The sequence below is a fragment of the Protomyctophum parallelum genome, assembly GCF_964188405.1.
Source record: "Protomyctophum parallelum genome assembly, chromosome: 13".
NCBI classification, from domain to species: domain Eukaryota; kingdom Metazoa; phylum Chordata; class Actinopteri; order Myctophiformes; family Myctophidae; genus Protomyctophum; species Protomyctophum parallelum.
Genome location: NC_139708.1, coordinates 33,512,396 through 33,537,736, shown reverse-complemented (window position 1 = coordinate 33,537,736; position 25,341 = coordinate 33,512,396). Strand labels below are relative to the sequence as shown.

The window sequence follows — 25,341 nt, the reverse complement described above, 5'->3', positions numbered from 1 at the left end:
ATAATATCACATGTCGCATGCAGCTTGGAGATCTGCTATTTAGCTGGGGGCTGCAGGCGGGCGGGCGGGCGGGGCGGCAGCTAGATGGGATTAGAGGTCCTGGGGAGTTTGAGATGATTGCTGCTGCTGCTCTGGGATGGGACATCATCTGTCTAAACCGCGGCGAGGGCCCGACAAAGAGCCTGTCAATGCGTCAGGAAGGGGTGGGAAGTGTGTCCGTGCTGCAACTGATGCGATAAGCCACATGTATCACGGCGCTGTCTGCATGCAGCATCCCTAATCAGCAGCATCTACTCACTGAGATTCACTGAGTCGCCAAGCTCAGTTCACCTTCATTTAGTGGCGATGACAAACACCTCCTCTATTACAGCTCACACACTGTAAATAAACACCCTAAAGCGAACGTGTGCAAATCTTCATGGTATCGGTGATGATAACGGTAATAATGCTTGTCTGATGATGAATTAGCGATGCTGGATAGAGTCTGGCATGTTCTCTCTCTCTACAAAAGGTAAAACAAATGGCACAATGATAACAATTGGATTTGTGAAAGCTGCCCTCCACACTGTATTATCCCTCTGAGAGAGATACTATCATACGTACAGTGACAGTCCATTAAGTTCCACACAACCACTAATGCTACGGCAGATGGAGTTTATCGTCGCTGTCGGGCAGAAACCTTGTATTTCCATAGTTCATCCCATATTTCATGTTTTTTTTAGCTATGTCTAAACGCACCAATGAACAGCTATGTGTGTCTGTCCCTATGTATGTACTGCATACATTGAACACTGCAGATCATTGGAGACGCATTCCTGAGCAGGGCCATTCACACTGAGTAGCAGGCTAATTGGGGTCTCACACACACACACACACACACACACACACACACACACACACACACACTCTGTAACAATAAAAGTATACTTGCACCACTCAGTTTGCACGGGTGCAATTATTGTCTCCACCAGGCCGAAGGCATGTGGGGAGAGTATGTTTTGCACTCCGTCCGTCCGTCCGTGTGTGTGTCCGTCCGTCCGTCCGTCCGTCCGTCCGTCCGTTAGCAGCTAATCTCGGCCACCGTTAACCCGGTCGATGCCACATTTTGCACACACACTCCCTGGATGCCAACGATGAACCTCTGCCCCAAACTTTCCAGAACGGCCTGTTATAGCGCCACCAGGAGGCCGCTTTGTGCAAAACAAGTTTTTGCACAGTACACCTACAGATTTTGTCCAAACATCACGCAAATTGGTACACAGTCTCTCTAGAGCCATTCAACGAAACGGGTCTTTCAGATTTATCAGACTCCATCCTGATTGGTTAAGATTGGCTTCCAAAGTTCACAGGAGTGCTCAGTTTCAAACAAAATGCTGCAAATCATGAACACATCGCGTGATTTCCGTGAAATTGTGCACCCACATTCCCACTAGGCCGAGGACGAAATGCCACATGAACAATTTCAACTCAGCCTCAAGGTGGCGCTATAACTGGCCGAAAAGTGTTTTTACCTCTAACTGCACGGATCTGTGGATAACCTGGTGGAGACCTGTGCCCGGAAGGGCACTTTTTCTAGTTTTCATAATGATTCCATATTTTTTCTCCGTCGTATGACAGTGTCACGCAAAAGCAATTTTTTAAACAAGCACAAAACAGGGATGTCAGGTTCAAAGTTAGGTTACCGTAAGTCTCTCTGTGGGTTTTATAAATATTTAACCAATGAAAAGTATTAACAAGAGCTTGTGACTAAATAATAACTACATTGGATTAACTGGAACAGAGGTCCTTTTTTCATGACATTCACAACGACATTTCTGACACTATATACAGTGTCCTATACACGCACTGTATACGTATACATGTACACTTACACTTTAGTGAGCCACTTAACACATTGTAAATCAGTGTGAATGTAGAGAGAACAGCATGACAATAAAAAACAACATCATTGTAAGCTTTCAGCACAGATGGTGGTGATTTAAAATGAGACAAGATAGTTAAGCAGAACTGAAATGCAAGCGTGACAGGGATCAGATGTCGCGGGCATGGCGGTGAAGGTAAGCTTCACAGTATGTTTCTTAAGGTGATGACACACATGAGATGACACGGGAACATCTCGCCCCGAATCAGCGGTAAAACAAAAGAATGAACCTGAAATCAAACAGATGTCACACTCTGCTGCACCTTCGCTCCGCTGGCGAGGGATCTACCTGCAAAGCTGTTCTCCGGAGAATCAGAAAGAGAGAGCGTACAGTAGGCCTACGGTATATGATTCCAGTGTCGTATCATACTCCTGGCTTTGATGTGATGAGACGAATGAGAGGGGGCGGCGAGGCATTTGAAGGAGTCAAGGAGAGACAGAGACAAGCGGCCTGGTGAATGGGATTGGACTCAGAGTATCGATCCTCCCGGACCATGGGATTGGACTCAGAGTATCGATCCTCCCGGACCGTGGGTCTGATGGATCGGTCCATCATGCCACATGTCAAACTCCTCCAGCTCGGCAGTCTGAAAACTGGCCTCTTGGTGAGATTGAGCGCAGGCTTCTCTTGAACGGGGGAGCCAACATGACCTTGATTTTTGCAACCATCCAATTATCTACGTATGTGTGCATATGTGAGTGTGTGTGTGTGTGTGTGTGTGTGTGTGTTGTGGCAAACCAGGGGAAACAGCCAGGCCTATTCCCCACAGAATGAGGCTGGGGGAGGTGATAGAGGGAGTATATCACCCTGTACAGGTATTGCAGCCAATGGGAGCCTGGACATGGACGCACCTGCAGCCAGTAAGGCAATCACCAGAAGCTGTTAAAGAGCCGACACCCAAGCTGTCTGGTGAGTCAGTGTGAACTAATGGAGGAGTGAGAAAGGAGGAATCTCTCTGTTCATGAGGAGGCTGGTATGAGGGAGATCTCTCAAGTGAGTACAAGACTAACTCAAACCTTTGGACCCACTTGGATGTGCTGTGCGTGTATTGTGGCTCACCTGGTCTCGTTCTCTCTCCCTCCCTCCTAGGCCGACTGAACTCCACAAGGGAGAGCCCACAGCACTCTCCCCCTACTAAAATAGTCACTGGCTCTCTCTCTGCTCTACCCACAGGACTGCAAGTGACTAGAAGCCTAAGCCCCTGACAAGAGGAACCCTTTGTTGATGTTTTGCCCCGTTTTCCCCTTTCCCGAACACTTTAAATAAAAGACAATTTAAGTTTATGTTGAAGCTGACTCTGAGCCTCTTATTTTATTGTGAATCTGTACCTATTCTCCCCTGGGTTGCGCGCGCGCGTGTGTGCGTGTGCGTGTGTGTGGCACAGACTGAGGAGCAGAAGAGAATCAGATGTCTGTCAAAGTGTTACCTATGCCATTTCAAACAAGAATTGGGACGACTGTAGCAGAATGGTAATTTGGTAATTTGAAGGTCACCGGGATGGTCTCCCGATTGGCCCAGGATGTGTTGGAAGTAAACAGCATAAGACCCTTAACCCCTTACGCCCGCCATGTCCATGGCGGGACATAACTTTTAAATTTAAAGAATAAAAAAAAAAAAAAAAAGGTTTTTGAACGAGCGTTCAGGGACAACACTGGCGCCATTACCTGACAGCCTGTTGTCCCGCCCCCGCAGCATTGCACACCAGCAGCAGGACCTTCAGGGGGACCCCATGGTTGAGGAATTCTGACGACAAGGCCCCCGACGCCAGTAACCTCTGACCCTCTGGACCCGAGGTGTAGGGAGACGAGGGCAGGCTGTGGTGGTAACCTGGCAGAGAGAGAGAGAGGATCAGAGGGAGAGCAGATGGTGAAAGTGATAAAAAAAAAAGGGAATGACGAGAAGATGAAAGGACTTTGAAGGACAAAGGAAATGAGCAATCAAAGGGGAAATCAGGAGCGGGAATCTAATTGGAATTTTTCTTTTTCAACCAATGCAATCTTCACTTTCTTATTAGGAATCAATCAAATACACTATGATGACATTCGGCATGTTTTGTAAAATAAATAAATGTTACACTGACATATTATGTAACTGTATGGAATTGACACTTGGCAGCACATTATGCTGTATCAGGTGGTATGGCTACCGGATTGGTTTACAAAACTAGGTGGAGCATCTTTCGCACACTAATCACTAATGATGACGAGTGAATAGGGAGGTTTTACTGCTTAAGCCCAATTTACTACTTTGGCATATATACAATGGTGTCACACTGCGATCTACAAGAATACAGCATGGCACGATGCGACACATTTAATTGTGATCATGTATGTAGATCTGCTATTTTGTTATGCCAGTTTGCAAGTGTTTAACACCAGGATGGCTTTCTATTTGGTGTGAGGATGGGGGTTGACAGTTAGATAGAGGCACTCAGTAGGAGGTCTTGTGAAGCTGTTTCTTCTCCACATCGCCTCCTGGTGGGGTGCCAAGCACCACTTCCCACTCAATTCCCCCCAAACACTCTCCCTCTCTCTCTTTCGGAACCCACTGTCCAGCATTGCCCAGGTTATTTCATGCATGGATGAAATAGAGTGAGTGAGTGAGTGAGTGTGAGAGTGAGTGAGTGAGTGAGTGAGTCAGTGAGTCAGTGAGTCAGTCTCTCCCTCTTTGTCTGGTTGTGGTTGCATGGGTAAAATAGTCTTTCTCTCTCTAATATCTCTCTCTCAAAACAGTACAGTGTGACCGAGTGAGCAAAATCTCAGACGACAAAGATCTTGATGAAACTGTAAAGAGAGCCGTCCTATATTGTCAGCAGCTGTCCCCCTCCGTCCCACGCTGGAAAGTAGGACGTGTAAGGCGCCTGCTCAAAAGTGCGAGGTGATAAATCACGCAGTAAATTAGGCTCGCAGCCATGGCGAGCAAAGGTATTGATCGATCCTCGGCGGCCATGCCTTCCCCATATCACGGCGTTTCATTAAATTGCCGTTGTTCATGAGCCATACTTTATAGGGTGACGTGACGTCGTGGCCTGACGGATGCCATGCTGATGCATCCCGTGGTCAAAAAATCTGCCCATTTGAAAACGTATCTTTTTACACTCCACAATCTTGCTTTGGAAAGACTATATGGAAGACTTATTCCAAGTCACCGCTGGCACCTCCCACAGCTCCAACATGATGACCTTTCTGATTGTGGCTGATGGACCCTCAACAGCCAAAGTAACAGAAAGCATGCATCATAGGCTTCCAACGCAGTGGTTCTCAAAGCAGGGTCAGGGGACCACCAGGGGTCCTTGAGAGGTTCCATGAGGTCCCCAGCAAAACGAGGAACACTTTAAGAATTTAAGCTCTATTTTATACTTAAGTGGCAGAAATGGCTGATCTACTGTACACACTCACAAGGTGCCAAATGTAACACGATCAGCTTTTTTTTAATGGCCAAAACAGGGACACCAGATTGAATGCAGTTAACTTAAATATTATTTCACTAGCTAGAAATTAGTCCAATGACAGAATGCATAAGAATGATCATTCAGAGCATAGGTTTCAATCTGTCCACCTAGGCTAGTACAGTACCTGTATATAGTAGACTGTTCTGTACTAAATCTAATCTAACCAAAACCGCCTTCTCTCATGCAGACCCACGCAGGCTAATACTGTACATATCGATTTGAGGGTCCTTCACATGAAAATGTTTGAGAACCACTGTATTAATGTAGCCTAATGCCAGCCTAATCAAACTGGTGATAAAACTTGTGTGCTGCAATTTATGTACATGAGCAATGACCTCTGTCAGTGAATGGAAATGATTAACGGGGAGGCAGGGTGGGAAATCTCTTGTTAAATCACCTGCAAAACACATTGATGAAAGTGGTCAAAATGCAGAGGTCACCTCACCACCACTGACCTGTATCATTGTGAATCACACAGCAGACTCAGGCGCCTCATCGCTCATTAAATCAAGTTTCTTTATGACCCGCTGTCACAAATCTACCGTTTCTAGACGTCGTACCACCAAGGTTTCTTTCTCTGCTGGCTGAATTACAGCCTGCTTCCTACCACAGAAAATGAATGATGGTGGAGGTATGCTGTGTGTGTTTATATGTTGATGTGTTTAAACATCCTGGTATAGATTTCAGAAGGTCTGGATGTAATGTAAACCCACTGATGGTTTTCCCCCTTTCTAAAGCTGTCTTCAAACTGCGGATTAAAACGCTGTCACAGACCAAGGGAAGGAATTTATGATGATCAAATTCCACAGTTTTTATCCACCTTTCACTTGGTGTGATCTTTACACCGCGGAGAAGAATCTGAAGGAGATACTGTGTGTGCTCTTGTGCGACAATTAAATAATAAAGGCTGTAGGATTATGTGATTTAAGTTAAGTTCAATTAAAATTTCGTCATTAGCTGTTTTTTATTCATGTGAATTAAACCAGATCAGCTGCTTGATAGACGTGAGACTCACTGTTCCTTCAACAACCAGGGCTTGATTCTGCTTGTCTTTCTAGCAAATGGGTGGACACTACGAAAATCATACGCTACATGATAAAGTCTTTGTAAAAAGAGCAAGAACATTAACCACAATTGCCATATACAGTAGCAACAAAAGCAAATAAGCAAGGTCTAATGATTTAGACCACATTTTTATACAAATTCATACTACTGCAGTAAGCCAATAAAATCATTTTATTTATGTTCATTCTTTGATAATTAATCAGTAAGGTCAAGATCAATAGTTTTGGTTCTCTCTAAAGAGAGACAATCAACATAGCAGTATACTGTATGTTAACTATATTCCACGGGATTGCCTAGATTTCTCTGTCTCTACTTCACAAACAACCTTGACCAGGCCAGCTTTACTTCATACAGAACCAAGACCAGGCCAACTTTACTATACAGAACCAACACCAGGCCAGCGTTAATACTGTATGAACCAACACTCAATCAGATATATTGTACACAGAAACAACACTGGGCCTGGTCTACCTTAAAACAGAGTAAATGGCCTGGGCTGTGGCTCAGACATTGGCTGGTAATCCAGTCTGGCAGTGTGCCGCGGGTTCGACTCCCGATCCTGATGGCCTTTACTGCATGTCACCCCCCATCTCTCTCCTCATTTTCTGTCAGCCTACTGTCCATCCCTCCATAAAATAATAATAATAATAATAATAATAATAATAATAACTGAGACAGCTCTAATTTTCACAACCAGGTCAGCTCCAGCTGTTCTTCTAAGTCTTATTTTAATCCACCATTATTTCCAACTTTTCCAACACAGACATTAGACCTGGTTCTGCTGCGCCAGTAAGCTGGGCCTCTGTATAAACGTCTTATGTGTAAGCAAGAGGAGGCTGTCACTCCCCTAGACTCCAGGGACTTTCAACCTCCTTTCAATTTCACTTCTCCAACAGCCACAGAGAAGAGGATGAACCAGACTAAACACAGCCAGACTACGTGGAAGCCCACAATTAAACACCTCTAACCTCTGGAGAGATATACTCTACAGACGAGACAAGCACACCATGCAGTCCAACCACCACTGCACTGCTCTGCTAAACACCATGCAGCCCAACCACCACTGCACTGCTCTGCTAAACCCTTCTACTGGAATAACATTCATGGCCTTTGCATTCACACAGAAAGAGGCTCGCCTTAAAACACGCTCGCCCTCTTTTTTTCCCGCCGACCTCACGCTGACCGCTCGGTGGGGGGGGTTCTCTTCTCGTATTCTTGTATTTGTTTTATTGAGAATAAGGTTAGAAATAACTTTGGGGTTTGGCATCGTTTTACTGAGATTAAGGTTAGGAATAAGGTTATGGTTTAACCGTGTAGGCACTAGGCATAGTATACTGAGTTTATGTTTCAGAATACCAGGCTGGGCAGGTATGCCGGTTGTACGCCAGAGGCGACGGTGTTTTGAGGCCAGCGTTCTGGTATTCTTAACGAATACTTATTCTTACTATTTTACTAATCTTTCACAATAGTTTTCGACTAGTCAAATAGTCGTCTTTTGCCGATTATGTAGTAAAGTAAGTAATGAAAATGGTAATGTTAGTTCAAGCGTACTGCGGAATGTCACACTACTGTATGTAGCACCACAGTTTATGAAAAGAAAAAGAACATTGTTACCATGGTCATGCTGGTTGCTACAAAATAAATAGTAATGTGTTACACAAGATGAACAAAATTAGCAGTTGTATGTTCGGTGTAATATTTATATTTCAAGCACACGCATGCACACACACACACACACACACGCACACACGTGTCCGCACGCGTTAGTCAATAAACAAGAAGTCAATGTCTAAACTGCTGGTTCACAACATAAGGGTCCAGGGACAAATAGAATTGCATGCAGGAAATAGCTGATCTACAAGCTCACAATGTGCTGCACACAGGGCACCCTGTCAAACAGCCACTGCTGACCTAGATAGTGACCAATTTGTGTGCGAGCCCACTGTCATTATTGGGGTTTCATCAAAAAAAGTGTTCCACTTCGGTGACGGTTGCACCTAAAGCCACTGCCACTGCTGTCCCTGTGTTGCCGTGCCACTAGACTGAAGCAGATGTGTAAAATCCTTGCCAATGACTCCACAAGTGGAAACTCAGTGGGGTGAGACAAAAGCATATTACTGCCATGGCAATGGATGAAGAAATTGTCCTTTAGCAACATGACTTCTGGTGGCACTATTTTGGTACACACATGACATTATACTGTAGGTGAACATTAAAAAAAAAGTGAATTCCCTAAATAGCAAAAAAAATACCAATCTACAATGTGAACTTGTAGATCTGCTATTTCCGCGGTTTGTTTTGCGCTGAATGGTGCTTATGTGGTTAGAGGGATGCTCAAGTCACTTGCTGACTGCACCAGCCTGAGGCTCTGTGCTTCGTCGCCTATACACTGGTTTGAAAATAAACAGTCTATCAACTGCTGCCAGATCCCAGGCCGTGAGATCTCTCAAAGGCATGAGCTCATTTTTTGGGAAACACCTGCACTGGAGCATGTTCTCTGTTTGTGGTGTAAATGCAAGGAATGTGAGAATGGAGACTTCAAACAAAGCAGCTCGGTTATCTGTTCCTCAGCCTTTGCTGGCAAATGACATGATACTGAAGTCAGAAGATTCCTTTAACGCCGCCGCTTGAAAACAAAGGGAATACTTGTGCAATTGTGACATCATGCTGAGTTCATTACAGATGTTTCATTACTTGGAGACAGAAGAATCATGTTGCCCTTGTGAGCATGTTGTCAATGGCAGCTGTTTATCACCTAGACTGTGGGACTTTGACATTGGCCTCGCCCTCGTCACACTTGAAAAGCACTTTTTTCACATCAGGATGCTTTGTACTGTACAAATCTATCTGTAACAATGAACTCATTTATAATTCTTTCCTATCTTACATGACCATCAAATGCCACTCAGGCAAAACAAACTGTCCGTCTCGCCTCTTTTACAAAGCCTGTTCAAGGCAGGATTGTTGTATCATCATCCTTCATCCTCTGCATAAGGTCCAGATGGAATAGGGGGGTAGCCTTGGAGCCAGCAGTGGAGACATTAACATTGTCGTATTGACGTCTGCTGTCTCCAAAATGTTCATTTTTCAGGAAATGAAAAATATACATTTTTCAGGAAATAAAGAAAACCTTATATTTTTAAAACAAAACAATACAGCCTCATCAAAGTTGGTGTTGTAACTTTATATATTGTCAATTACTTCCATGAGAGGGGAAGCGGTGGTGGAGTTAGTTGCTTTAGCAGACATTTTGAGGGTCCAATGGAGTTAAGAGATTTTGTCCAAAGCCCTTTTTACTACTTTCCATTGGTTCAATATTTTCGAAACAACACACAGACGTAAAGGGTGTTCAATAGCAATGTTTATGCCAAAAAAACCTCAAAAATTGAGTTATGAGGTTTCCTCCCGACAGCAACGATAAGGAACAGGAACAGGAACATGATAGGGGTGTGAATGAAGTCTAAAGGCCCTTGCACACAGAGCTATTTATTTTCTTTAATGAACATTCACTATTAGTCCGGCAGCCGAGGTGGACGGGTGGGAAATTTGGTATATAGTATTTTTTTATTGGCCTAAAATATTGTCTATATACATACATTCATGAATCCACTTGCTGACCGGCATTCACTATTGGGCCATTTTTTATAGGGGTTCCTTGTGACCCTACCATTAACATCCAATGGCAGGAAAAAATATCAAACTTTCCTTATGCTTTAAGTAGCATGTGACATGTCAAACTAGGGGGGTTTCATGATTCTGAATCCATTCCAAGCATTAGTTTTGCACAAAAAACACTCCTTGGGCTAAAAACAGCCATAGCCACTTGCCCAAATGTGCTGAGCTCATCACATTTGTGCTGACGTCTATGGCCGTTTTTAGCCCAAGGAGTGTTTTTTGTGCAAAACCAATGCTTGGAATGGATTCAGAATCATGAAAACATTTTTTACATTTTTTCCTGCCATATGATGTTAATGGTAGGGTCACAAGAAACCCCTATACAAAAGAATCCCCAATAGTGACAGCCAGTCAGCAAGTGGATTCATGACTGTATGTATATAGACAATATTTTAGGCCAATAAAAAAGACTATATACCAAATGTCCCACTTTAAACAAAAGAAGCCTGTCGGCTGCCGGACTATACAGTATGCCTGTTTTTAAATTCCTTTAAAAGTTAAGAAGTTAAAAGGTGATTTACCAATGCAAAATGTAGTGTGCAAAAAGGCCCCAAGGACAGCTCTCCTTTCTGACTTGAACCACTACCCATGCTTCAATGTATCCTTCAATTTATGTACTTCTGATTGCACAAATGCATTGGGCATGAATCTATTGTAACTTTACTGTTAGTACAGTGAGTCACAAAACTCATTGGGCGCCATAATTGCCTTTTGACGCCTCCTGTCCAAATGCCCCAGGCGCAGAGATCGCCTTTTCACGCCTTTTTTTAAATATGAATTGATTAGGGTTCACAACTGTGTCCTGTACGCGCTCATAACAAAAAAAGAAATTAAATTTTTGCTTATGCGGTCTATGAGGACGCATGGATAATGCATCTAGTTGTACATGTACGTTATGTGCTGTAAAATCCCATGGAGGTGGCTTTGCTTGGTTCGAATAAAATACTCGTGGCACACGCAAATGCACGCACACACACACACACACACACACACACACACACACACACACACACACACACACACACACACACACACACACACACACACACACACACACACACACACACACACACACACACACACACACACACACACACACACACACACACACACACACACACACACACACACACACACACACACACACACACACACACACACACACACACACCCCTTGCCATCCAAGTCCATATAAGTAGTTGGTGTCAAACCGAGGTGAAGACTATATTAAGAAAAACAATGAGGTGGTTGAAATTAGGCAATTCATCCTAATGTTGATAAGCATGCTGTCTTTTCTTTCAGTCTTTTATTTATTTTTAGTTATTTTCTGTGCACAGTGAGATTAAAGAAATTTCCATATCCGCTGCCTGCAAGCTTTTGGCCTGTGCCACTTTCTTTAATAACGCTACTTAAACAGAACCCTGTTATTATGTTCATATTGCATCTTCTGTTCCTGCAGAAAGCACCTCTGCTGATTGAGATGGAGTGACTCATTATGTACTTGAGTTAGCACATCCACTCCAAACAATCATATCGGCATCAATCTGTACATCAGTACAGATTGAGAATACCAAATGTCAGCGGATGCCTTATAAAGACAAGTTTCCTTTTATTATTTATATTATTTATTTGTATATCCTAGTGAAAAAGCAGCTCAGCCAATCACAGTGATGGGTAGCATGTGGTTGTGGATAATGAGCCCGACTATGAGCACTGAGCATCAATATCTGGAAGGAGGAATGCTGGGGATTTACACGTTTCCCAGAAATATCATTATTAATTTATTTGTATACTTTTTGGGGGCTGAAAATAACCTGACGCTGCCAGATCCAAGAAGCTTGCTACACAAATTTGTTTCACAGCTTATTGGGATCTGGGATCGCGGAAGCAAATTCGATGACGGGGCTGTTCCTTTTTTTCAAGATACTTGGTAGATGATTGGATGGGACCGTCTGTCTATCACCGTGTGGGCGTGCAAACACAACCAATCATATTGACGTGTCTATATAGCTTCACATCCGGTTTTGCACATATCCCGCCCTTAGCTCACGCTGATTGGTTCGGTACGGAACGGATTTTTGTCAGCTCAACTCCCTGAGAGATCCCAGATGAGTGCTGTGTTGGGGAACATGGTTACCCAATACCGCCCTCATCTGGCAGCGTCAGGTTAGGCTGAAAAGCCCACTGCTGTAGAAAAATATAACTCTATGAATTGGACTTTTGATATAAAACATGTTGCATTTGATATGTAACTATGTCATGATGTGCTTGTAGATCTGTTCCTTTTTTAAAGTGACACCACCATTGTACAACGAAATATAAACGAAGCTTTAATGGATTCACAATTTCCGGCGTACTTTACCTTAATTAAGCACAAAGGAAAGCCTCTGTGTCTGCCAGGCAATCAGGAGGCTGCTCTTAAAATGCCTTTCACTAAACAGAGGGACATTTTACATGCAGTCTAATTACATGCCAGGCCTACGTATATGGACATTATCCATGGCGATAACCTTTTCCTTAACGTGGAAAGGGCTAATGAGAGAACCAGCTGCTCTAATGAGACCCTGGCGAGAGCTGGGTAATCTGGGCTTTTATCTGCTTTGATTATGTCCAGGCTGGTGGATTCAGCATTTACTCACTAATAAACCAGTTTGTAGATAACTGATTAGGAGCCTTGTGCAGATCAACAAAAACAACCAATTTTTTTCTTCCCAAATATCATTTGAAATAGTGACATTCCTGGGGCACCGCACCTTCTGGTGGATCACAGGTTAATTCTGGGGGCAGAAGGAAAAATTACAATAAAGGGCCAATTATTGTATCACTGCAACAGTTTAGCAGAACGCCTTTATTCACCTGAGAGTTCGATTTATAGTGCACTGATTTGCTCCAAGCATGGGACACATGCTGTGTCTTTGTAGTCTGTACAATGGAATAAAGTGTGTAGAAAAACAGCAATCTAATCTAATCTTATTTTACCGGTAGTTCTTTGCACTGGGCTGTTTATTATAACCCATTCTCATTCTGTCGTCATCATATTTTGATATTTGACTGCACCATGTTGATCTTGATGATCGCGGACCATAGCATTGAGGTTAAGGTTAGGTTAAGTGTTTGGGGTTCGGGTTGGGATAAGGGTTTGGTGTAGGCTTAGAGTTAACATGATGTTAAGTTGACATGATGTGCATTCTGTCAGCGTCAACATGACATGTGAAAGGGTACCCTTCAGTATGGGGAGTCCAAAGTTACGGAACAAAGCATCAAAATATGATAATACACACATAATAGTATTAGTAAATAATAGGGAATTAGAATGGGCTGGTAAAAGAACAGAGTTCGCGGTATATGTTAATCACCAAGCGTGTATTGATTTCTAATACACAGTATGTTCCATTAGCAGATGCAGTTAAAGTTTATGAGCAGTGACATGCTGTTGTGATTTAAAGAGGCATTATACACAATTAGATGCATGGGCTGTGGGATCAAGTCTTCAATACAACCCACTGTTTTTTGTTTTTTTGTTTTTTTTACGGTCAAAATAAATTACTGATAATAAATAACTCATCCCGGATGACACCAGGTTCCTCTATGTTTATGTTGACAGGGAATTTTAGTGATTCTCACAGATCTGTGAGCTGCGAAAACGAGGAAGACATTCCGTCTGGCCGAGAGCAGTGGTGACTTGCGATGTGAAGTCTCGCTGTCAGACTTAGTAGGCAGAGAGAGAGCGGGCATGATAAAGACTCCTGGGTGGACTCTCTCATCTGTACTGAGGCCAGACAGACTTGACATAGAGAGAGAAAGAAAGAGAGAAAAAGAAAGGCACGCATGCCACACACCCACACTGTAGCTAGACAGAGAGAGAAACAAACAGAGACAGAGCAATCGAGAAAGGATGACAGACAGACAGACAGACAGAGGTCTGGTCTGAAGAACACAGAGTTAGAAGGTCCAGTGTGGCCATGGTGTTCAGAAGCCTTACAGCCCAGATCAGATCCATGGTGTTCAGAAGCCTTACAGCCCAGATCAGATCCCAGATCAGATCGGGGAGGGCAGCGATGCAGCAGAAAGGAAAGGGGGGGGGGCAAGGCGATCACATCCAAAACAGTGGTGCCGGTTTTCACCTTGGTTGCAAAGAAATAACTTCAAACGTAGTAAATCACTGAAAGCATCCAGCCGCCCGCTTGAGTCTGACTACAAAGCAGCAAAGTAATTTGCAGATGTCTCTGTGAATTTACATGCCTCGATACAGTTCCCATGGGCTGCTGATACTCTACGTTTCCAGAATCTAAAAGCAAATAAGGTTTTTTTTTGTGTGTTTACTTTGTGTGTTGTGTATACTAGAAGCAAGCTCATTACCATGTTCTAACAGAACGTTTTGCAGTCGGTAGTGGTACAGCTGTTTACTCTGATGAGTGCTTTTAGCATCGGTACAAAATAAGGCAGGGGACACGCAACATTAACATTATTGAAGCAATGAACTCCCATTCATCTCTTACTGTAAAAAAACAAGTGGAAAATGTTTTAGTTACCTTTTCTTTCTTTTGTGTGTGTGTGTGTGTGTGTGTGTGTGGGGGGGGGGGACGTGTACACTGGAAACTGACGGCAGAGAGGGAGAAGGACAGACATGCAACATAGATCTCGAGAATCAATGTATGTTCAGTCATTATAAAGTAGGGACGTTTTCACACACTTTCAAACAATAATTTCACAACGCATCGTGATGCGACACGGCATATTGCGGTGTGGGTGCATTGTGAGCTTGTAGATCAGCTATTTCTGCATGACACATACAACGATGTATAAAATAGGGTTGACATTCTGGCATCCTTCTGCAGAGCAACTAACAAGGAAAGAGCAGTGCCTTGCTCACGGACACTTCAGTATAGGTAAATAAACAGGCATTGAACCTTACTGCAATTATAAATAATAAACTTGATTTGTAGCAGCTCAAACAAGCTTACAGTCAAAAGAATGAAGGCCTTTTAACATGTATAATTCTGGCGACAGTGTAATTGTTAAGTAGTTTGAAAACTACTCTTTCACACACGGACACAAACCCCAATGAGCAACTATCCTTTCCCAAGTATTTTTAGTGTTTTTCCTTTCCTCCCTACAGTTTTAAGGTTACCGCATTTACATGCAGAGGACATGGCCTCAAATGAAACTACAGACACAGCGGTAACGGTGCCGTGCCGCCCATCCAGCCAGTGTCTACTGCCACATTTCAATGAACAGACAGCGTGTGGTCCACAGTGGCGGTGTCATGCTTTGAAGTGGTTGCTAGGGGTTACCTGAGATTCGTGTTAAGCCTCCCCTGATGTAGAGAGGCGGGGCCTGGAAGGCATAGACGTTGTCGTTCTCGGCTATGCTGTTCAGATCGTCCTCATCAAAGAAAGAACGCTGGAACCCCGTGGAATAGATCTCTGTCAGGATGACCTAGACACGGACACGCACGCACACACCAGAGAGATAAAAGGGAGGTTTCGCCTTTTGGAGTGGCATTATAAATCTCAGAACTCTAAACTAGTGCTGCACGATTCTTGCTCAAATGTGAATGTGGATTTCCCTCCACAAGAATTGAGATCACGATTCTCATAAGATTCAATTTTTTTCCATGAGTCAGTAGTTAGTCTGTAGTTGCTGAACATTTCTACATTCAAAATATGGCACCTGCTAGCCAACTACTGTGGCTTTAAACAGACAACATCAACATGCTTGACTTAGACCTCTAGTAGTCTCTCTTGTAGCAAAAACATAAGAGTAACTACAGTATTTGTCTTTGTAAAAGTCTTGCTTATTGTTGTTAATTGTTGTCATAGTGTCACTGTTTCATGTCCTTTATGTAAACAAAAAAGAAACAAAAGAAAACAATAACATAAGAGTAACTAAAATGAATTGGACAGCCAACTAGTGCTGCATGATTCTTGCTCAAATTTAGAAATGAGATTGCATAGGTGTCTGAATTAAGATCGTGGTCTTATTTCGATTAATTGTGCAGCACTACTCTAAACCAAACACCCAAACTCTACCGATGTTAAATCAACCACAATTTTCGTTGCTGAGCTCCTGCACTCCAGATGTGTGCAGGACAACGTACTGCACACAAAAGACGCTTTACATGTGTGTATGAAGAGTGTGGAGAGGTCATACGACCGCTGTGCAGTACCTGTTCGGGAGAAATCTTTCCCTCGTCGGCCACCATCCTCCTCAGGCAGGACAGCGAGCCAAACAGAGGCACAGCCAGGCCGATGCGCAGGTACCGCTGTCCCTTGGTGCTGAACACCAGAGTCACACACATAGGCCTGTCGCAGAGGACGCACACACACACACACACACACACACACACACACACACACACACACACACTCTGAACACCAGAGTCACACACAGGGGCCTGTCGCAGAGGACACACACACCGTCAAGGACAGTGTTGGGGAATGGCTTTGAGCTCCCAACACCCTCCTGCCATTTTTCATCAAAGCCTCCTGCCCCACACACCCCCCTTGCCACCCCAATGACCAGGGACGGACAGAAGGAGAACAAGTTCCATGAATAAATCAATACATTTTAACATTAATAATAGATCATTAGGACCTGGTTTTACTTTATGTGTGAGAAATAATGGCATCTCTACTGCATTTTTTAAAGGCGGGGGAACACTGACGCTGTGACCTCTTCGGGGGCCGTGCTGCTGGGGCTGTTGGAGGGACATACAGTACTGTAATGGCTTCTCTGGAATAACAGCACACTGTGGGAGTGTATACCGTACGACCAGGGGTCAGGTGGACACACCCTGAGGGAGTGTATACCATACGACCAGGGGTCAGGTGGACACACCCTGAGGGAGTGTACCGTGCGGGGGGCAGGAGGTCAACATGGCCCAGCCTCAGACAGGAGCGTGTTCACATCTTCACTGTCCCACATGGGGACAACACAACACAACACAACACAGTAGACACAGGATGAAAACAATCAACAACGTGACAGATAATCGTCTACAAAACAGTTTAAAACATAATAGGAAGTCATAAAAGATATATATATAACCACAACAAACGTTGATAGGGAATAATTATATTCTCTGTTCATATACAATCCCCCTTATTTTTCATTTTAACATGTTACATTGTGAGAGGCCTGCACAGGCTGCGCAGCTGTGTACACTCCTCTGCTTAACCCTGCCTTCTCCAAGGTCGAGACACTGCTTGGAGATATCACTGCTACAGTCATTAAATGAGCCAGTCAACGTAACTGGTTTCAACCAGTTGCTACCCAGTATCTCAGAACTTGCCATGTCAGGCCACACCCCTTTGCTGATTTCATGTCTTTATATACAAATGAAAGTCCATCTTTCCTCATGTTACCCCGATCTCTCCCTAAGAGAGGTCGTGATTTCATCACTCGTGCACGTTTTAATTACTTTATAATAAATTGAACATCCTCAGACCAGACTTTTCTCTCCTTAATTTATGATGCTAACACTATGCTGAAAAGTTCCCTGACAACGTTTAGGGAAAATAAGGAGCGATGTGGAGAGGATATTGAGCTCATCAAGAGACAATCAGCACTTGGCGTGGGGAGATATATTGTGCTTATGAGCTTTAGGTAGGGCTACTTGTCAATCAGGAGGTGTCCTACCCCACACCAGAGTCAAATGTCTCAATAGAGAGTAGGGAGACCAACTCCAACCACTATAAATGCGTCATCATGAGCATATTTAATCGTTGTGGAGTTTAACACAGCATATTGAACATAATGAACTTGAGGAACTAGCATGGCCTGCAGTGCAGCCTCCAAGAACACAGTTGGGAATGGACCTCTGTAGGAATTCAAATAATAACAGAGGATTACAACTAAATATTGAAGGAAGACTGCAGTGAATTTTACTGAGGGCTGGAGGCTATAGAACAAATCCATTTGTGAACTGAATCCCCTTTTAAATCTATGGTAGGGACTGGGAGTATAGGTCACACAGCGTTTATCATCTTAAGAATATGAGCTGGGGCAGGAGTAAAGTACCTTCCCCCCCACAACAGAGTCTCGGACTTTGAATCTACCGTCAGCAGGGAATGGAGGAGGAGCAGGACGAGGCAAGGTACTACATTCTCCCAGTGGGGGCTCCCACTGGGGTGAGCCAGTAGCGAATAACAGCAGTGGCAAGCGAAATGGGTCAAAATAATTGGCTACTCTAAATGAAAAAAATCACACCCGTGTGAAGTAAGTGGTGCAACTCCGTGTGGGGATCCCCGTGGGGTCCCAGGAACTTCCCGGTTCCGGCGAGCCGCCCGCTTCCAACGTGGTTGAGAAATGACAGAGTTACCATGTGGGGGTCCCCAGGTGGTCCCTCTACTGTACTGTACTGTACTGTACTGTACTGTACTGTACTGTACTGTACTGATGAACCTGAAATCATCATATACAGTATACAGTTAATATGTATAAAAGAAAGAAAGAAAGAAAGAAAGAAAGAAAGAAAGAAAGAAAGAAAGGAAGAAAGGAAGAAAGGAAGGAAGGAAGCGCCGCAGGCAGTGTCATCCCACATTAAAGCTGTGAGAGGTGAAGATGCCAGGTGATGCAGGCAGATGTTTTGATCACAGCAGGGTCCAGAGGACAGACGGCAGCAGGTCAGAGATGCTGCTGTAAAGTCCCAGTCTGCCCCCCCTTCACCCCACCCCTCTCTCTGTGAACTCACAGTGAACCGTTTGCTGGAAACCAATGTTTCAGCGTACTGTGCATCCACATCTGTGTACTGTACACACAAGTCTGCGTACTGTGCCTCCGTGTCTGTGAAGTGTTCTGTACACGCAAGTCTGCGTACTGAGAGAGAAAGAGAGTGTTTGTGTGTGTGTGTGTGTGTGTGTGTGTGTGTGTGTGTGTGTGTGTATGTGTGTGTGTGTGTGTGTGTGTGTGTGTGTGTGTGTGTGTGTGTGTGTGCAATACACTAGGCCTACTCTGTAACTGTTATACAGTCCAGTACATTTATTATGAAAATAATAAATCATTTAGCAGGATCTGTTATTTGAGCATCAATAATGGCTAATATAACATTTGTAGGTCCATATCTGTGGATGGTATCCTGGTACGGTATGTGTGGTGTGTGTGTTGTGAGAACGTGCTGCACCCTTGGGCACCACACTGTGTGAATAATGTCCATATCTCACCATCTATTTAGTCATTAGGAAATACATCTTCAGTCTGGAATGGGAACTCAGTGTTCTGGTTCAAATTCCAATTTTGTCTGTTCATGTTTTGTTTTGTTTCATCAATTCCAATTGTATTTGTTTATCCTGTATTCTGTGTGAGTTTTCTCTCCTGAATTGATCAAATTGTTACAGTATTCCAACCTGTAGAGAGAGAACCTTCATTTAAAACTGTAATTTGATACTATGATTGTCACCAGCGCAACTTAATCACACCCTTTGAGTTTGTTTGTTTTTCTTCTTTTCTTCTCACGGTACGGTTCCGGGTCGATCATAATAAATGGGTATGTTGAATGTTAGAAAACACTCCAATGGAAAAGCCGTGATTGCATGATTAGATTGGTGACAACAGGCTACTGTGTTTCACACAGTGTGAATGTCCAAGTGTTTAGATTTGTGTGATTCACACAGTGTGAATGCCAGTTGCTAGTTGAATAAGTGCCAGACACATGTTTACCCAACAAGATACAGTAAATGTTGATTTTCTTATGAACTGCATGTGTGCATGAAGGCTTTCGTATGGTTTAGCTGCAGGTGAGTTAATCTTTTCACACAGAGGAAGATGAATGGAAGTCTTAAAAAGGAAATCCATCAGTTTTCCCATCTTTATGTACACCTTCAAAAGTACATTCTCTCACTCCCATCAGCCTCTCAGCAAACAGCAATGATGGGGTGACTTCATGCTTGGTAAGCCGTTTGTCAGAATGCAACCCTTCTAAACAATTTCACGAATTAGCCGGCTGGGCTGGCTGAACTTGTATGGACTCTTTCAAAGATATATCTGTCAGAAAGGATGAAAACGGCTTGCGGGGGCCATTTAAGGGACTGCTGCTGACAGAGTGTTAAAGATTTAACCGTCACAAAGTGGCCAAGAGACTTGGCTCTGAGACGCATGTCATCAAAGAGACAAATGTCACATAGGGCGACTGTGCTGTATTCTCACGCCAAACCTCTGAGGGCTACGAATCATCAACCAGTATGTCTAGAAGGTTGGTGCAGCTGGTGTTGACTACTAAATGTGAGTGTGGTGGCCCAGGATGTGTTGGACTTTAAGGGTGATTTATATTTATACTTATAGTTGGGTGTCAGAGTCAAGCAACGAAAATAGAATATCTGCTTGTAGATATTCTTAGATCTGTAGATCTGTTATTTCCAGTGTGCACACAGTGAACACACAACCAAGTATATCAAACACAATTTTTGCAGATTATGTGGTCCTGATGGCTCCAAGACCTTCAGCTCTCACTGGACTGGTTCGCAGTCGAGTGTACGGCGGCTGGGATGAGGATCAGCATCTCCAAATCTGAGGCCATGGTTCTCAGCAGGAAACCGATGGATTGTGCAGTCCGGGTAGGGAATGAGACATTACCCCAGGTGAAGGAGTTTAAGTATCTCAGGGTCTTGTTCACGAGTGAGGGGAGGACGGAGAAGGAGATCAGCCGGAGAATCGGAGCAGCAGGGGCGGTATTGCAGTCGCTGTACCGCACTGTTGTGAGGAAAAGAGAGCTGAGCCAGAAGGAAAAACTCTCTGTCTGCCGAGCAATCTTCGTTCCTACTCTCACCTATGGTCATGAAGTGTGGGTCATGACCGAAAGAATAAGGTCGAAGCGGCCGAAATTAAATTTCTTCGTCGGGTGACTGGCATCTCCCTTAGAGATAGGGTGAGAAGTTCAGTCACACGAGAGAGACTCAAGAGTAGAGTAGCTGCTTCTTTAGGCCAGTCAATCTAAGCTAAAAAGGGGCCTAAAACAAATTAAATTGCAAGAGGTTGAACATTGGGGTACCATTGAAAACCTACGGTAAAAACATTCAAATTTGAATTATGCTTTAAGTAGCATGTGACATGTCAAACTAGGGGTTATTCATGATTCTGAACCCATTCCCAGCATTTGATTTGCACGAAAAGCACTCCTTGGGCTAAAAACGGGCATTAACGGCCATTAGTAACTTCCTTCCCCAGGAGGAAGTTACTAATGTTGCTCTGGAGAGGGAAGTCTGGAGCTCTCTGGTGGAGCCGTTTCCCCCACGACCCGACTAATGGATAAGCGGTTGAAGATGGATGGATGAAGTATATCAAGCCCAATATCAGTGTGTGTGTGTGTGTGTGTGTGTGTGTGTGTGTGTGTGTGTGTGTGTGTGTGTGTGCGCGTGGGTGTGTGTGTGTGTGGGGGGGGGCACACAGCTGCATCTCTACCCATACATCTGCGGTTAGGCGTTAGCAGCTCTACAGCAGTTGTGTCATTAGCTCCATGTCTTGGTGTCTGTGCCATCCCCATCTTACCACGACCGGAGAATTAAGCAGCTGGTGGAAGACGGAATGTTCAAATCAGATTTGCAAAAAAAAATTTTTTTTTATGTAAAGTGCAGAACAGTAGTGGAAATGGTTCAGTGTGTGTGCATTGGAGATAAAACTAGAAAAGTGCATTCCTCGGAGCATGGATTGCCAGCAGGGCCCCCCAGACTTTGGAAGGCAGTCATAGCCAATTGCAATGTGTTGGATTATCGATCTCACGCAAGTCTCTGCAAGTAGAATTTGAATAACTGTATCTAATGGTGTCCTTATATTAATTAAACGAACCACAGCCTGCTTTGGAAAATGGTAGTAGTACTTACTACGATAAACATACCAGACCACCTGTAAGGTCTGAAAAACTGTGGGAAAAGAGAGACACATAGAAATGGGGACATGAAGAAAGAGGTTAAGACATTCAAAACGAGGGGGAGTGGATGAAAAGGAAAGAATGGGGGCCTCCTTTGTTGTACATGCCAGGATTTCCTGAACAGGCTATAGCTCCAGCTGACCTGTGAGGGAGGTGGAGGGGTTACTGTGACCTGAGGTGAATGTGACATTGTTCCTCTTTACTCAGAGTCCTTTACCTCAGGGACGACCCACTCCTCAGCTCCAGACGGTATTGTCACTGTAGTAGTAGCAGTGGCCAAAACTTGTCCCTACCCGACTCCTATGAACAAGATGGATTGCCGTGATTTAGTTCCCCCTAAAACATGATCATCAGGTACTATGATTATACTAGGAGGAAGATTTTGTGTACAGAAAGTGTTAAAATTATGTTTTTATATGGCCACACCCACCAGTTCATTAAGTTTACCTGGTTTTCATCTTAGCACCACCCACCTGAACTTAACCCATTTGGGCGGGAACCCCTTTTGATGTTTTAAACATTATGTTATAATTTAGCTAGCTCATAGCGCGCCACCGAGCTTGTAGGTCTGCTATTTTTGAAAAATCGAAGAACCACTGACATAGAAACATAGCTTTTTCAGAAAACTGTCAGGATGTAGAAGGGTTATGATGTCACTAAACGTGGTGTATTTATTTTGACTCAAAGGCTTTCCACTTTCAGGAAGAAACCAAGAATACACTGTATAATATATTATAGAATATTAAAACCACACCTGGGGGTCTATTAGAGTAATGTTAACTCCATAGACTTTTTTCTGGAATCTATCGAAGTGTATTGAAAATGTATGTACGTGGAACGACAATTTCCAAAACAGTAGCAGTGCCTCACTCTGGAGCCGGTGCTCACCTGGTCTGCCGTAGAGGGATGGGGAGGTGCTCACCTGGTCTGCCGTAGAGGGATGGGGAGGTGCTCACCTGGTCTGCCGTAGAGGGATGGGGAGGGAGATGCAGCTGAACGGGTCGAAGGTGTTGCTCTGCTTCAGGCAGTGAGGGCAGGTGAGTGAAGACCTACAGGAGGAGAACAACAGAGTGAGGGCAGGTGAGTGAAGACCTACAGGAGGAAGAACAACAGCATCACATTAGCCACACCGCTGAAGAAGACCTCTCTCTGAGAAGCGAGCATGGAAATGGTGGTGGTTTTGCATGAATGGTCACGACCCCCCTCCTACTAGTAGTACGGGATAAAGTATAGTTTTAGACCGCGGCGGTGGGGTGCCGTCTACAAGCAAACGTGAGCCACGAGAGACACCACCGAGCACGCTAAAGCGTGTGGCTATATTGGCTAATCACAGCATGTCTTTACACAAGTGCATTGGCCAATCACAGCGCGTCCTTACGCAAACCCACCACCATTTCCATGGTCGCTTCTGAGAACAACAGCATCACATTAGCCACCACTGAAGAAGACCTCTCTCTGCAAAGCAGACAGGCACCTCTATCCATACTTAAAGATGGTGTTTTGGGTTTCACTCTGAAATGGAAGGCTGTCTACTACGTGCCGTGGCTCAGATAAATATTTTAGAGTGCTGATTGACTTTAAAACAAGTAATACACTGTCTGGAATCTGGATATCATCTTGAATGACATTAAAAAAGGAGCAGTTCTGTAATCAAAACCAGCTGTTTGGAGGAACACGCAGTAATGGGAATCAACCAGGTGAATGAAATCAAGATAATTTTTTATTCATGCAGGGCTCGGCATGTCATCACACATCACGTTGTTATGGACTTTTGATATAAAAATACACAAAAATGTCCCATTGTAATTGGCATAGATTGTTTGGTATGCCCACATGATGACCACAGATATGGTCTAAAAGTGTGAAAACACATTCTTAATTTCCCTACGTTCAACCCTCTGTCCCTATTTTGGGTATATCATTATAGGCAATTTTTTTTAATAACTTAAAATTCTCAAGAATCTCAAGAAAACGACCATAATGGCAGACCTACAAACTCACAACGCTTTGTGATGCGACACGTTGTGAGCTTGTAGATCAGCTCTTTTCGCCCTTACGCCAAAATATGCATAGGGCTTAAGTGGTTAAATGTCTCATGCGTCTTGCTTTGAGCGTGCCTGCGGCTACGAATGAGGCACGTCCTCAATTGTAATAAGATGGGAGGAGAACAATGGAGTCAGAGTGAACCCACGGCTCCGCGCGCAACGCCTTGATCCGACCGACAGGAAAGGATTGGTGGAATGAGTGATGTAAGTGGTGAGAACGAGAGAGGTGGGTGGGGGGCGGAGTGAAGGAGGATGAGGAGCCCCCCCTGGGGTGACGGATCCTATAAATGGGAACCTGCGCAAGACATTTCCAGCTTGTTGCATCATCCTCTCACCAGTGCCACTAATGATCTCTGTAATGCCGTGACGCAGTGCCGAGCCCAGAGAGAACGGGAGCTCCGCCGGGAGCTGCCCGCCCCCTACACCTGTTTCCTCTGCATCTGAACGCACAGCACGCAACGCACGCACACACGCACACACACCTCTCTTTTTTTGCCACAATTACACTTTGCTCCAACAAATCTACCCCTTCAGGTTTACAAGGAGGAAGTTGCTTATTCCGGTTAGTTAATTTGAAGAATGAGTCAGATAATGGCATTTTCATGCCTGCCTGATTACTGGCTTTTCTTTGCACTGGGCAAGTCAGGCCTCTCGCCTCCATGGGATTTTAAATGTGTAGGATTTAATATCAGTGAAATGACTGTCACTAACCACTTACACGCTGTATGACAAACACTGAAAACAACATATAAATCTTCTTTCTTTTTGATTATTTTGAACTTTAGCCTATAATGACATTCCCATCATAGCGATGCCGGTACAGTCAGTTGTAGCCGATGTCATCTCACCTCATTTCAACATTATATAGGCCTATTCAGAGGCATATCCAACCGTGTGCACCTTTCCCTCAACAGCAATGACTGTTCTGTAAAGCAGAGACAGCATAAATTCATTCATCTCATCAGAATATGTTTTGTTGTTGTTAAAGATGTATTTGATTAATCGAGGTGACAGCAGCTGTGTAGAATGCATTGTCCCGCTGGAGAGTTGTGATGAAGCCTTTGCACGCCGCCGAGAAAAAGATCCAGCAGCAATATCAACAAAGAATGACAGCAGATTGTCACTGTGATACAACATCTGGATAAGGCTTTGTCAGAATACAGGCCTGCATACAGGATAAACACCCAGCTTGTCTAACAAAAACACAAAGCCCAACCGTTGAATCCTCAATCCGTTCATTTATATTATACGCATTAGGTACATTTTTGTACTTTTCTTAATCAGACAACAGCTGAAAGATCTTTTTTATTTAAAATAAAT

The 25,341-nt window shown here is 44.0% G+C and overlaps 1 protein-coding gene across 1 annotated transcript in view; it reads right to left on the bottom strand.

Moving 5' to 3' along the window:
* The window catches only part of usp43b (ubiquitin specific peptidase 43b), a 100,687-nt gene that overhangs the window by 23,868 nt on the left and 51,478 nt on the right, over positions 1-25,341 (bottom strand). Inside the window, exons 4-7 of the mRNA XM_083780080.1 lie at positions 22,933-23,025; positions 16,283-16,418; positions 15,408-15,552; positions 3,587-3,749 (exon numbers count right to left, since the gene is read on the bottom strand). Of these exons, the coding sequence (XP_083636206.1) occupies positions 3,587-3,749; positions 15,408-15,552; positions 16,283-16,418; positions 22,933-23,025 (537 nt within the window). The remainder of the gene's footprint in view (positions 1-3,586; positions 3,750-15,407; positions 15,553-16,282; positions 16,419-22,932; positions 23,026-25,341) is intronic.